Source organism: Moschus berezovskii, chromosome 1 (genome assembly GCF_049115385.1).
Source record: "Moschus berezovskii isolate FMDL1 chromosome 1, NW_MosBer_1.0, whole genome shotgun sequence".
NCBI classification, from domain to species: Eukaryota; Metazoa; Chordata; class Mammalia; order Artiodactyla; family Moschidae; genus Moschus; species Moschus berezovskii.
In genome coordinates, this window is record NC_142460.1 from 23,888,160 (window position 1) to 23,900,837 (window position 12,678).

Here is a 12,678-nt window from a genome sequence, read left to right on the forward strand (position 1 = left end):
AGTTCTTCCAGAAGTCTTGGTTACTTAGCAACCGCTGACCCCTGGGAACAAGTTCATTTTTGGCCTTGTATTAGGTCACTAAGTCTCAATGAGATTGCTGTGAATCTTACAGACAGAATTTTCCAAATGGATGAGATGTTGCCACCAGTACATGGCCTGGCATAGTTAAGAACGTCACAGTTATCTAGGGGGAGAAAGTACTTCTCTTACTATTTCAATGCCTCATGCTCTCTTTTGAGCAACAATGTGGAGACAAAGCATTCAGCTTCTTTTGGAGTATGAGGTCAAGTCCTGGCAGTATTTTGCAGTTGCCAAAAGAGTGGAGAAGTCCAGGTTTTTTGTTTCACTTGGATCCTCATTAACCCCTTAACAACCATGTTGCAAAAGCTCACAGACACATGATCTCTTGTTTACCACCGGTTGACAGATGAGAGCTTACTCGTTAACACTGAAATCACTATTCACAAAAGTTATGGTCTGCACATGAGTGACGGGTGATGGTCAACATGGTGATTATAGATAACTTTGAAGACTCAAAATAAACTTGCTTTAATATGAGTGTGAAGGCATCAGCAGCTGTCACTAACCAGCACACTAATGAAATGTTGCTGTGTTGTTGTCCCAGGCAGCGAGAAGGAAGAGAGTCTGGGGAGGATGCAGACAATCCCCAGGGAAGATATAAAAGGGCGTCAAGCCACAGTCTCGCCATACCTTCACGGCCGTCGCTGAACATACACTCAGGCTCCATGGCTTTTCTAGGCTATCCTGGGAACTGCAGTGGCGCAACCTACAGAACTCACTGTTATTTCCCAGTGACTGCTTCTGTTGCTCTTTGTTCCAGCGATGTAAGCCCTACGTTTGGTCTCAGCCTGCCCAGTAGCTACCACGGGAATCTCTGGCTCCTGGAAAACTGCCAAGAAACGTGTGGGGAAGCACCGAGCTGTGAGTCCCCCAGTTCTGAGCCCAAGACCTGCACCACAAGTTGTGACCAATCAAACTCCTCTGTGCCCTGCAACTCTGCAACAGGGGGCCAAATCTGCAGTGCCCATGAAACGACCAACGTCGGACCCAGCCCCAGCTGCAATCCGTGCCCTCAGACCAAGGGGTATGTATCTGATGGCTGCAACCCCAGCCGATGTACATCCAAAGCTTGCCAGACCCTCAGCAATGGCTTTAAATGCTTTGGGCAACTTAACTGCTTATCCAAGAGTTTCCAGCCCCTAAGCCACTACAGACTGGGCAGTTTTGGGTACAGAAGCTACCAAGATCTTGGCTTCATACCCAGTGGCTTCTCACCATCACGATATATCACCAACAGCTGCCAACGCCAAAACTATTTAATAAGAAGTTGCCAATGTCCATACGAATGGCACAGGAGATGCCCCCCACTGAGCTATTTTTCAAGAAACTTCCGGTCTCTGAGCTCTATACCGAGTTCCTTCCCTCCTCTGAGGTATTTATATGGTGGTTACAGACCTCTGAATTGCTACCGATCAACTTATTGCAATTATAGCTGCTAGAAATTGTCCCAAGGCGCAGGTGCCACCCTCTGTAATAGTCTGCTGAATTACTTCATGTGTCTTAAGAATCATGTTCCACTAACCTGAAATATAAATACCTCCAGGACTTATTCACCACAACCAGTATCACCGATAGCTGTTTTCTGTTGCTCTCTTAATGCCCTTTGTGTTGAAGGCTGATCCTGAAGGTAGTATTATTGTTTCTGAGATTGAATATGGTGGGCACACTGAAGAGATTCCATATGAAATACAGGGCCGCACAGCTTTCTCATTTGGGCTGTCACTGTCACTTGTCTGCCAATGCAACTCTCTGTGACCTTTCCTGATGAAGTGGAGTCTCCTTGGTCTGACTGGTGATTCCAGCACTTTCTTTCAATATCGTTTTGCTTTTCTATCTGTAGGTTTGCTGGCTGCCTAACTAGCATCTTTCTAATAAGCTATAAGGTAACATCATTTTAGGGCTTCCCAACTGGCTCGGTGGTAAAGATCCTGCCCGGCAATGTAGGAGATGCGAGTTTGATCCCTGAGTTGGGAAGATTCCCTGGAGAAGGAAATGGCAACCCACTACAGTATTCCTGCCTGGAAAATCCCATGGGCAGAGGAGTTTGGTGGGCTACAGAATCATCAAAAGAATCAGACAAGATTTAGCGACTAAACAACATCATTGTAAACTTTCAGAGCTGAGCTATTTCATCCTTCCTCCTACTACCTGAGTATAAGAATGTGCAAGCAGCAATGTCCAACTAGAGTTCAAAATCAGAAGACCTTCAGCAAATCTTCCCTTCCAAAGAAGCCAGAACACATAGGATTGGCTGGCAGTCAGCTTTTGTCCTCAAAGTTAGGAGAGAACTTCAGAGGTAGCAGAAACACAAACATTGCTTGTTGGAAAAATGACAAAATAATCTATAGATGCTTCATGAATCTATGTTCATGATTCTGCTAAAATTCTCCCCTGTTGATTTATTGCTTTTTGATTGCCAAAACAGTTCTGGTACATAGTTAGACAACAAATTTCTGTTAGGAAATAATGATTTCATTTTGCTTTATTTCATATTCACTAAGGTTTTATCAGTGTTCTGGGTAATATGCATGATATTTTTGAAACCCTAGTTTCCTGCTATTTATTTTCTAGCCTAATTAAAAATATAAAGAAGATAGACTATAAATTTTCAGGACTTTTATTTGTTTTATATTGTTCTATTTTAAATGTATTAAATGGTATTTCTCTTAGAGTGTCTGTGATTGATAGTTACATGGGGAAATCTGTGGAGAAATTTCAAAATAAATCAATTTTAATAAAACTACATAAAATATTAACTATGTGTATATTTCCCTGCAAATATGCTTATTCATTTAATCTTGTTGACGAGATTTGACTTTGGGATACATTTAATCTTGAACTGAGAAGTGATTTAACTTCTAAAGTTTTCTAAAAATTGAAAATAAAAATTGAGTGATAAAAAATTTATCCTGAGAGTTTTTGTACATTGAAAGCAAATCATTTTTAAAAACAAGTAAAATGGCTCCTGTTGATGGGTGTAACTGGAGAGTGGAAAGATGGGGGAAGGGTCACCAATAATAAAGGTCAGTGACTAAAATGAAAACTCATGAAGCATACAAATAAGGATGCCATTTTATTTATTCTTTCAGGAGGCCTACCATGTGTAGAAAGAATATTAATGTACCGCTCCTGAGTGAATATGTTTGGGAGACAATCAAGTCACTCCTTTGTGAGTTCATTCTATTTTCAGAGAATTCTATTTGTTGAAAATTTCTTCTTTATATTGAGAAAAATCCAGTTGTCCTTAGAAACCATCCATAACCATGTAAAGCCTGTTTAACTCCTTTAGCATAGGACAAGTGCTTGAGTATTTGAAAATAATTACTGTGTCCCAGCTGAGTATTCAGTTGTCTAAACTAAACACATACTTTCTCTTTACAAACATTAATAGAAAACCTAGTCTTTGAAGCATTAAATGAGACTCTTTGGGGATATCAAGATTTACAGATCTGTGCTGAGGAATTATTTAGAGAAGTCATACACAGAAACAAACGTAATACTGTCTCAACCATTTTAAAAACAATACAAAGTAAGTCAGAAGAAGAATTCTAACTGGAAGAATGAAAGAATACTTGGTGAGAGAAATAAATCAGAGGCATGTTTGAATGGAGAGAAGACTAAGATATGAGAGAGCGATGAAGGGGGAAAAAAGGATGGGAGTAACAGAGAAATTTGAAAAATGGTCTAGCTTGCTTTGACCCAAGAAAAGTAGACATAAGCTCTTCCATGAGAAAAAATTGGGAGAAAATATAGGACAAGGGATTAAGCATGTTAAATAGGAAAGACTTTCTTAATTAAAAAAATACTTGTAAAAATGTATGACTATACCAAAATTAAAAGCTCCTGATATAGGAGATATCATAAAGACATTAAAAATAAAACAGGGGTGTTTGTATGGAGATTTGGGGCATATCAGAAATCTCTGTACTTTTTTGCTTTATAGGCTCACATAAAGTGTGGCATATTTTATGTATAACCACGCATGTATTAACAAACATCTCTCCATATTATCAGTAATATATATATATGCATATATATATATATACATATATATATACACACACACACTTTTGACTAGAATAAAAATGCTAGGGAAACAACCTAGGTTGTGCTAGCTTTACAGGAGTTTTAGGAATATGTTCAGTTCAGTTCAGTTGCTTCATCCAGTCCAGCATTTTGCATGATGTACTCTGCATAGAAGTTTAATAAGCAGGGTGACAATATACAGCCTTGACATATTCCTTTCCCAATTTGGAACCAGTTTGTTGTTTTACGTGCAGTTCTAACTGTTGCTTCTTGACCTGCACACAGATTTCTCAGGAGTTTTCAGGTATGGGAGCTGATAATTCTCCAAGTGGTTTTTAGACTAAACAATTCTGATTTGATTCCCTAAGTAATTCAAAAAATTAAAATCAAAATAAAATCACAGTACTGAGAAATAAGGCTTCCCAGATGGCTCAGCAGTGAAGAATCCACTTGTGCAGGAGACACTTATTCTAGCCCTGGATCAGGAGGATCTCCTAAAGAAAGAAATGACAACCCATTCCAGTATTCTTGTCTGGGAAATCCCATGGACAGAGGAGCCTGGTGGCTACAGTCCATGGGGTTTCAAACTTAGCAACTAAACAACAACAATTGAGAAATGAATTTGGTCCTACCCTTTGACTTTGCAGAGTGTATAATCAACAACCTCTTTCCTGCTCCTATTAATAGAAAGGTTGAAGAGCAAAGTGAAATAGACATCAACCCTCTGTAGCACATTGCCTTCTAGAAGTTCATAGAATATAGATATTCATATATGTTTATCCTGTTTAATTTCAGTTAGCCACAAAGTATGTTTAATAAGTTATACACTTTGTCCATAACTCCAATGGCAACTAATTTATAGAACCCAGCAGAGGTCTTTTTATATTTGCACTTAAAAATATACAAATGAATCACTTCTTTCACTGTGCATCTGAGCAACACTTTTTGCTTCTCAAATAAAAGGAGACCATTTATTTTTTTATTTAAAAATTGTTTATAGATTTAAAATAATAATACTTTCTACAGCTGCAAAAATTTTACCAATATAAATATAACCATTCAAGTATTTTTTTTTACACTTTACTTATCTTCTTTGTATATAGCAGAGAAAGAAATACAACAAATTCACATATACATCTGCTATTCCAAGGTCTATAAATCAAACAAAACTCTAACCTAGAATTTACTTAATACAATCTACTTAAAGGGTGATTAAAGTTTCTATTTTAATTCATATTCTTAAAAATTTATGTTTTAGATGACAATTTATAATAAAATTTTAATGAGTTGATAAAGTACTACTATTAGTATGCTATTAAAGAACTGAATATAACTATATGATCTTCATGTTTATTTCTGTCTGCTATCTTAAAACTAGAATTATTACCCAATCTATTTTAGAATCCTTCTTTTATGTATCATATTTTCTAATGGATAAGAAAGACATCTACCTATTTTATAGATTTTTAAACCTTTGTCCCACTGAGTTTCTTAATTGTGTCCTTTTCTTTGAGTTCAGCAAGATACTTCTACTAGAGTTTCAGTATACATTTTAGTGTGCTATCCCTGATTCACTAGGAAAATGGATCTCGTCTACCAGGAGGCCCTTGATGAATAGCAGGCTCACCTGACAGTTCAATTAACCAGTTGTCATTCCCAATATCACAAGACTATTTCAAAACCATGTAACTCTATAATTATTCATAACTACCAACACTGTACTCTCCGTGCTAGAATTTCTACCTGCCCCCGTGACTGCTGAAATCATAGTTCTGAGATTCACTTCAGAGGTGAATCAGAAGGAAAGTGAATCCTTCATCAGACTTGTCTCAGAGCTAATGAAGTTATTTCTTCAGCTGCTCTCTGCACTCACTGTGCTTGTTCTCCTTGTCTGTTATTTAAATGTGATTGGCAGTTGAGACTCAGTAAATCACGGAGCTGTGGATCTATACTCAGATCACTGACAGATCAAAAGAAAACAGACGCTCAGATCTTACCTTTGTGTTCTATGCCTTGCAGTCTGGAGTCCTGAAAACTCTAGATGATGCTGTTGTTGACTGCCCTTATTCCAGGTCCTCATATATTTAAAGGGAATATTATTAAAAAACACCAAGTGATTCTCTTAGTTAAAAAAATTATATATATATGGCCTCTAAATTTACATTAGATCCTGTTATCTAAGAGAAAGATGTTAAAGTTTCTTTATCTTGAGAATATTCTAAAATCCAGAATTATTATTTTAAGGAAGGATGGATAATGATTTTAAGTCTAGAATCCTTTTTTAAAAAAGTAATTATGATAAAAAATAATTACTATTGTCATCATCATTACTTTTACAGAACAATTTCTCATCTGGAGAGTGGGCACTGAGAATGGAGAGTTACAAATTATACTACCACAGAATATGCTCTTTCTTATCAGTGTGCATATTTCTCAATCATCTCTAATAAGCAACAGGCTTTTCTGAACTCTGTTCTCTTGCATTGGGTAACGCATTGTACCTCTTCTTTGTACTACAAGAACTGGCTGCCATCTGAAACTTGAGTGACTTTGAGGAGTATTTTTTTAGCCCACAGACTCAAAGAGAGATACTAAATGATTTTTGTTCTGTGTGGCATCACGATTTACCTATCATGAGTGTAGTAGCTGAGTGACTTACAGAAGAAATTGAATTTTAATCCTGAATCTGCCACTCACCTAAGTTGTCCCTTAATCCTCTGAGCCTCTATACAGTGAGGGACTTTCTGAGAATTAAGAGAGATAGTGTATAAAACGCCCTCACCCGGTGCCTGGGAACAGCGCACAATAAATGGTGGCAATGTTAGCACATTAAGAAACAAAGAGATGTTTTTATTTCACCAACACCACAGGCTATTTTTTTTCTGTATAGAATTTCTGCTCTATAACACAGAGTGAGGTAGCGTATGGGAATGAACAGAATGGTACTATACCTACAGAAGGACAATAGTTAAAAATTTGATCCAAGACAGAAGTCATATCTTTGGATAGAATCACATAGAACTTAAATTGACACTCCTGATATTGTATACATTTGAGAGAAATCATACTGTAGGAAGAGAATAAACAACATTTTTTGAAGAAAAATACTTGAGTCAGTAAAACTCTTGATTTCTGACATGGAACACATAACATATGTGACTATCATTAACAATGAGAGAAGAGGGGGAGGGGGAGGTTAGATGGGAGGGGTAGAGGAGAGAGCGGAGGGAGCCGGGTGGAGAGAAATAGTAGGAGAAAATGGGGAGAGAAGGAAAGAGAGAGGACATGAAAAGAAAAAAAAGGGAAGTGGATCCAGGTGTGCCGGCATGCTCGGTCATGTCTGATTCTTTGTGACCCCGTGGACTGTAGCCCACCAGGCTCTTCTGTCCATGGAATTTTCCAGGCAAGAATACTGGAGTGGGTTGCCATTTCCTACTCCAGGGGATCTTGTTGACACAGGGATGGAACCCACATTTCCTGCATCGGCAGGCAGGTTCTTTACCACTGTACCACCTGGGAAGCCAGGTTAATCCTTTCCAAAGTACTCCTTTGTACCCCTATAATGAGAACAACTGGGTTCCTCATAAAAGATAAAGGTCCTCAAATGGGAAACTAATCAATTTCTTCCTATCCTGAGCCTCCTTGCCATAGTGGGCCACATCTTACTCCCAGAAATCCATCTCCTGCAAACTTATAAATCTGGGTCCCAAATAAAGTTTGATTTCTGCTGAAGCCAATGACTTCTTTGACAATTATCCTAGAACTAATTAAAGGCAATAACCATGCCGACTTTATGAATAATTTTGAATAATGTGTATGCTTGTCATGTGTATATACATATATATATATTTCTTTTTTATCATAGTTCTTAAACTCGTGTATGTATACAGAAGTCATAGTTTTAGTGCTTTTGAAAATACACATTTAGCACTTCTGCCTTAATTATCTGCTTAACATTTAGATATAATAATCGAGTAAGCATGGCATCTCCATAACTTAGAAAACTGTTGCTCCAAAGAATTTAGCTAGAATACTCTTTTCCTTTTTTCTTGTAATGGAGATACAGCCTGAGGCATAGAATATCTCCATTTCTTGTTGATGTCAGATAAATACTAGTGCTGTTATAAATAAAAACATAATGTAAAAGCACAAGTATTCCACTGGCCTGGTCTGACAGGTCCATTTGATTGAAATAATTTTGGTGTCTTTTGAGGAAGCTGTCTCTGTTTATTTCTTGAGAAGCATGAACTCACTAATCTGAACAACTAAAAACCTGAATGTGAAGTCACCATGAAGGTAGGGCCTTACCCACAGGTAAATCATGGAAGGGAATCTCAGGTGCACAATTCCTGGGAGGAGCACTTCTAGGACACACACACTGAAACAGGATTTTAGGTGATCTAGAATTTTTAGTGATGACAGCTATACCAGACACAACGCCAGACCAAATCCTTCTTCTCTAAACTAAATATTGGATGCAATTTCATTCTTTTGAATCCAGGGTGATCCACATTTTATCAAGAGCACAAGCAGACCTCAGCTCCAGAATGCCAAGTGCTGAAAAGCTCTTGCTTCCAGGGGTTGCAAAACATTTCATGCAATCAACATCTGTTTAGTAAATGTATTCTATACCTGAAAATGTGCATATATTTGCCATTATTTCCTCCTAAGAAATGTTAGAAATGGCAGTATAACATGTTCTCAAATAAGATGCTAAGATCATGGATTTCATGATCACTGCTCAAACAGGAGGGAGTGTTAATGCACAAAACTTCCCTGGTGGCTCAGCCAGTGAAAACTCTGCCTGCAGTGCAGGAGACACAGGTTTGATCCCTGGGAAGATCCCCTCAGGAAGGTAATGACAACCTGCTCTAGTATTCTTGCCTGGAGAATCCTATAGACAGAGGAGTTTAGCGGGGTCCAGTCCATGGTGTCGCAAAGAGAAAGACACAACTGAGTGACTAAGGACCTAGAGACACTGTGCTGATTTTAAAATATCTGTCTGATCATGTGGAGGTCTCTCCCTGCGTCTGATTCCTTGGAGGCTTCTAACAAGTTAGCAATCCTGTAAGAGAATGTGGAAGCCAAAAGCAATTCCAGCCAAACCATTTATGTCCATGTCTTTAAAATACAAAACCAATGAATTTTTCAAGTGAGTAGTCTTTCAACCCCCCTGTATAAAAACTAAAAGTGCACACTACTATATTTAAAATAGATAATCAACAAGGACCTACTCTATAGCACAGGAAGCTCTGCTCAGTATTCTGTAATGACCTAAGTGGGAAAAGAATTTGAAAAAGAATAAATTACACATATGTGCATATCTGAATCACTTTGCTGCACACCTGAAATTAACATTGTTGATCAACTATATTGTAATATAAAATAAAAGTTAACAACAAGCAAATACTAAAGTCTATTTGGATGGTTACCTGGTGACCTCTGGAAATGCATGAGTGTTGGTGGGAAGTAATTACAGGGTGGCCTGTCACTGCAGCAAGTGTAGACAGATAGTTAGGGACTAGGGAAGAAGTACACAGTCATACAAAGGGACTCAGCGTGGAGTCAGAAGGTAATTCTGTAGTCTTGATTTTGCCACCATACAGTTGTATGACTAACATCAACATATATTCTCTCTGGGCCCTAGTTTCCCTACCAGTAAAATGAAGACGTTGAATTTAATGAAACTTTACACCACTAAAATAGAGGAATTCTAACATTGTAGATATAACCTGTGTTAAAATTTTTTTATGGTGTTTGACTATACCTTCCTTCCCTATGTTCCTCTCCCAAAGTGCTTATCAGGAGCCACCCAAGCCCAGCCAAAGACATCTAATGATACAAGCGGATGTTAATTACACGTGGCAAATAAGCTACTTAATCATGAGAGATGCACTTAATTCTGGTACACTCTAATTATTAAGTTGCCAAGAGTTAGTAATAAAAGCTTTGTACCAAACTTACATACTTCCTCAGGACATTGCATTTTGGCTAATGACAGTTTATGTTTGAAGGGAAGGAAAAAAAAAAAAAAAGTGCCCATAAAAGATGTGAATTTCCTCCGAGTTAATTTTCTGAGAAGAAACTGCAAACTGCAGTCATTTGAACTCAGAGACTCCACCCTTCTTGTAAAACATGTACACCTAAGTACACCAGTAAAACCTGCCCTGACCTCAGGCTAGCCTGTAAAACTTTCCACTAGACACCAGCCTCTGGTGTCTGATGGATCATATTTCACAACTGAAAGCATTAATATTTTAATAATGTAATAATTAGGTACCTGCTAATGTTGACCACTTAATCTCTATAATTTATTAACCTTTTAACAGAGTAAAATAGCAGAAATCTGACATATTTTTTTTCAAGCAGTATATTTACTCTGGTTTAGCTGGGCTGGGATCTGGACTCTTTCCAAATATTGGTGAAAGGAACTCCTAATGCATACATTCTTCCCTCATGTGAAAGATCCAGTGATATCATCTGTTTATCTTTAAAAGCAAAAAAAAAAAAAAAGGAAACTACAAAGAAAAGGTAGGTGTGCTGATTGATGCAATTATCTTACTTAGAAATTCAAGGAATTTCAAAGATAAAACATTTATTTTTAATCAGGAACCAGAATATAGTCTGATTGCAGGAGCAGATATGGGAAAATAGTGAAGGAAGACCCCAGGAGTAGATTACCTTCAAATAGTATAATCTTATACAGGCTAAACTCTTGCCTAGAAAATCCCATGGATGGAGGAGCCTGGTAGGCTGCAGTCCGTGGGGTTGCTAAGGGTCAGACACGACTGAGCGGCTTTACTTTCACTTTTCACTTTCACACATTGGAGAAGGAAATGGCAACCCACTCCAGTGTTTTTGCCTGGAGAATCCCAGGGAAGGCGGGGCCTGGTGGGCTTCCGTCTATGGGGTCACACAGAGTCAGACATGACTGAAGTAACTTAGCAGCAGCAGCAGCAGCATACAGGCTAAAAAGTGACATGAAGAATTTTTACTTAGGCTCTAAAACTCCAGCATGAATTTTGGTTACTACAATCATTCTAAGTCATGATATTTCATTGTAAAGCAGGACAAAGTATAAGGCCCTTCCCCTGAGGACACTAAGGGCTTCAGTATCCTCAGGGGAATGGTTCCAGGACCCCTGTTAATACCAAAATTAAAAAATGCTGAAGCCCCTTATCAAAATGATGCAGTATTTGCATATAATCTATGCACGTCTTCCTGTATACTTTAAATCATCTCTAGATTACTTCTAATAATCTACTATATACAATTCAGCTTCCCAGGTGGCACTAGTGGTAAAGAACCTGTCTGTCAGTGCAGGAAACACAAGAGACACAGGTTCAATCCCTGGGTCTGGAAGATTCCCCTGGAGTAGGAAATGCAACCCACTCCAGTATTATTGCCTGTGAAATCCCATGGACAGAGGAACCTGGTGGCTACAGTTTATGGGGTCACAAAGAGTCGAACAAGACTGAGTGGCTTAGCATAGCCTATATATAATTTACCATTAAAATGCAAATTCTATGAAATTAGCTGTATAGAGAATATAAATGCTACATAAATAGCTCTCAGTTGCTGGAGTGAGACAAATTCAAGTTTTGATTTTTTGAAATTTCTAGATTTTTTAAAAAATATTTTCAATCTTCTGCTGACTGAATCCATTGATATGGAATCCACACAAATATGGAGGGCTGATTGCAGGCTGTTTTTCTCTCTCTTTCTAGATTTATTCTTTCTTGCAGTCAGCATTAGTTGTAAAATAATGTATCTGAAAAGCAAATTTTAAAAATGCATGGTTGCCTTAAGCTAACGTCTCAACAACCAGGTCATATTGCTTCATTCTCTGCTTTTTTCCCCTGGCTCTAATTGGAGATAAATACATTGGGTATGCTTGTCAAGTTGTTTTTTAAAGTATTTTCCTTCTAGAAGTGTTACTGAGTACCACTCTGTTCACAGAGTTAACTGGTCCCATGAGAGGGAATGGTGACATGTTCTAGATCTTACATCTAGGTATTGAATTTGTTCTCCTCTTCCAACTGTGGACCCAGAATTGTTGGAGACTGTCCTTTTGGGAATCCAACTTTTATGGAATGCATAAGATGTGACTGACATTTTGACAGATGCTTGGGGTCCATGCAGAAAAACAGAAACGATGCCAATTCAATAAAGAGAAGTGATTAAACAAATAATAGAGTACATAATAAAGCAAAGAGATGAGTCAAGCTGACAGGGTTAGTAAGAGCAAGAAGCAGCTCCTAACACAGGATTGAGGGACAAAGAGAAGCTGTGGTTGTTAGAGCCCTGTAACTCCAGGTGAGGGAGACTCAGACGTCTGAAAGGGGCACTGGTCCTCTGGTGGAGCTTGGAGGGCCCTATGGAGCTGGGAACCAGTCCTCTGAGGATGGGTGCTGCTCCTCAGCCGTGTTTTGCTCTCTGGAGGAATGAGGAGGTGGGCTTCAGTGGGGGGCCTGGGATCAATTGCCTTTGCCACGGTGATGTTAACAGAAACAGAAAACCAAATTAGGAAGAAGTAGGCTCCAAGACAATGCACTGGTCATAGCAAACACC

At 38.3% G+C, this 12,678-nt stretch overlaps 1 protein-coding gene across 1 annotated transcript; it reads left to right on the forward strand.

Moving 5' to 3' along the window:
* Window positions 1-737: 737 nt before the first annotated feature.
* On the forward strand, window positions 738-1,520 carry KRTAP24-1 (keratin associated protein 24-1). The gene has a single exon (XM_055417680.1). It carries the CDS (start codon window positions 747-749, stop codon window positions 1,518-1,520), a length of 774 nt encoding a protein of 257 aa, XP_055273655.1. The 5' UTR covers window positions 738-746.
* Window positions 1,521-12,678: the final 11,158 nt, after the last annotated feature.

Bases quoted from the DNA above. Each gene is read 5' to 3' on its own strand.
- KRTAP24-1 (XM_055417680.1), top strand. From the start codon at position 747: ATGGCTTTTCTAGGCTATCCTGGGAACTGCAGTGGCGCAACCTACAGA.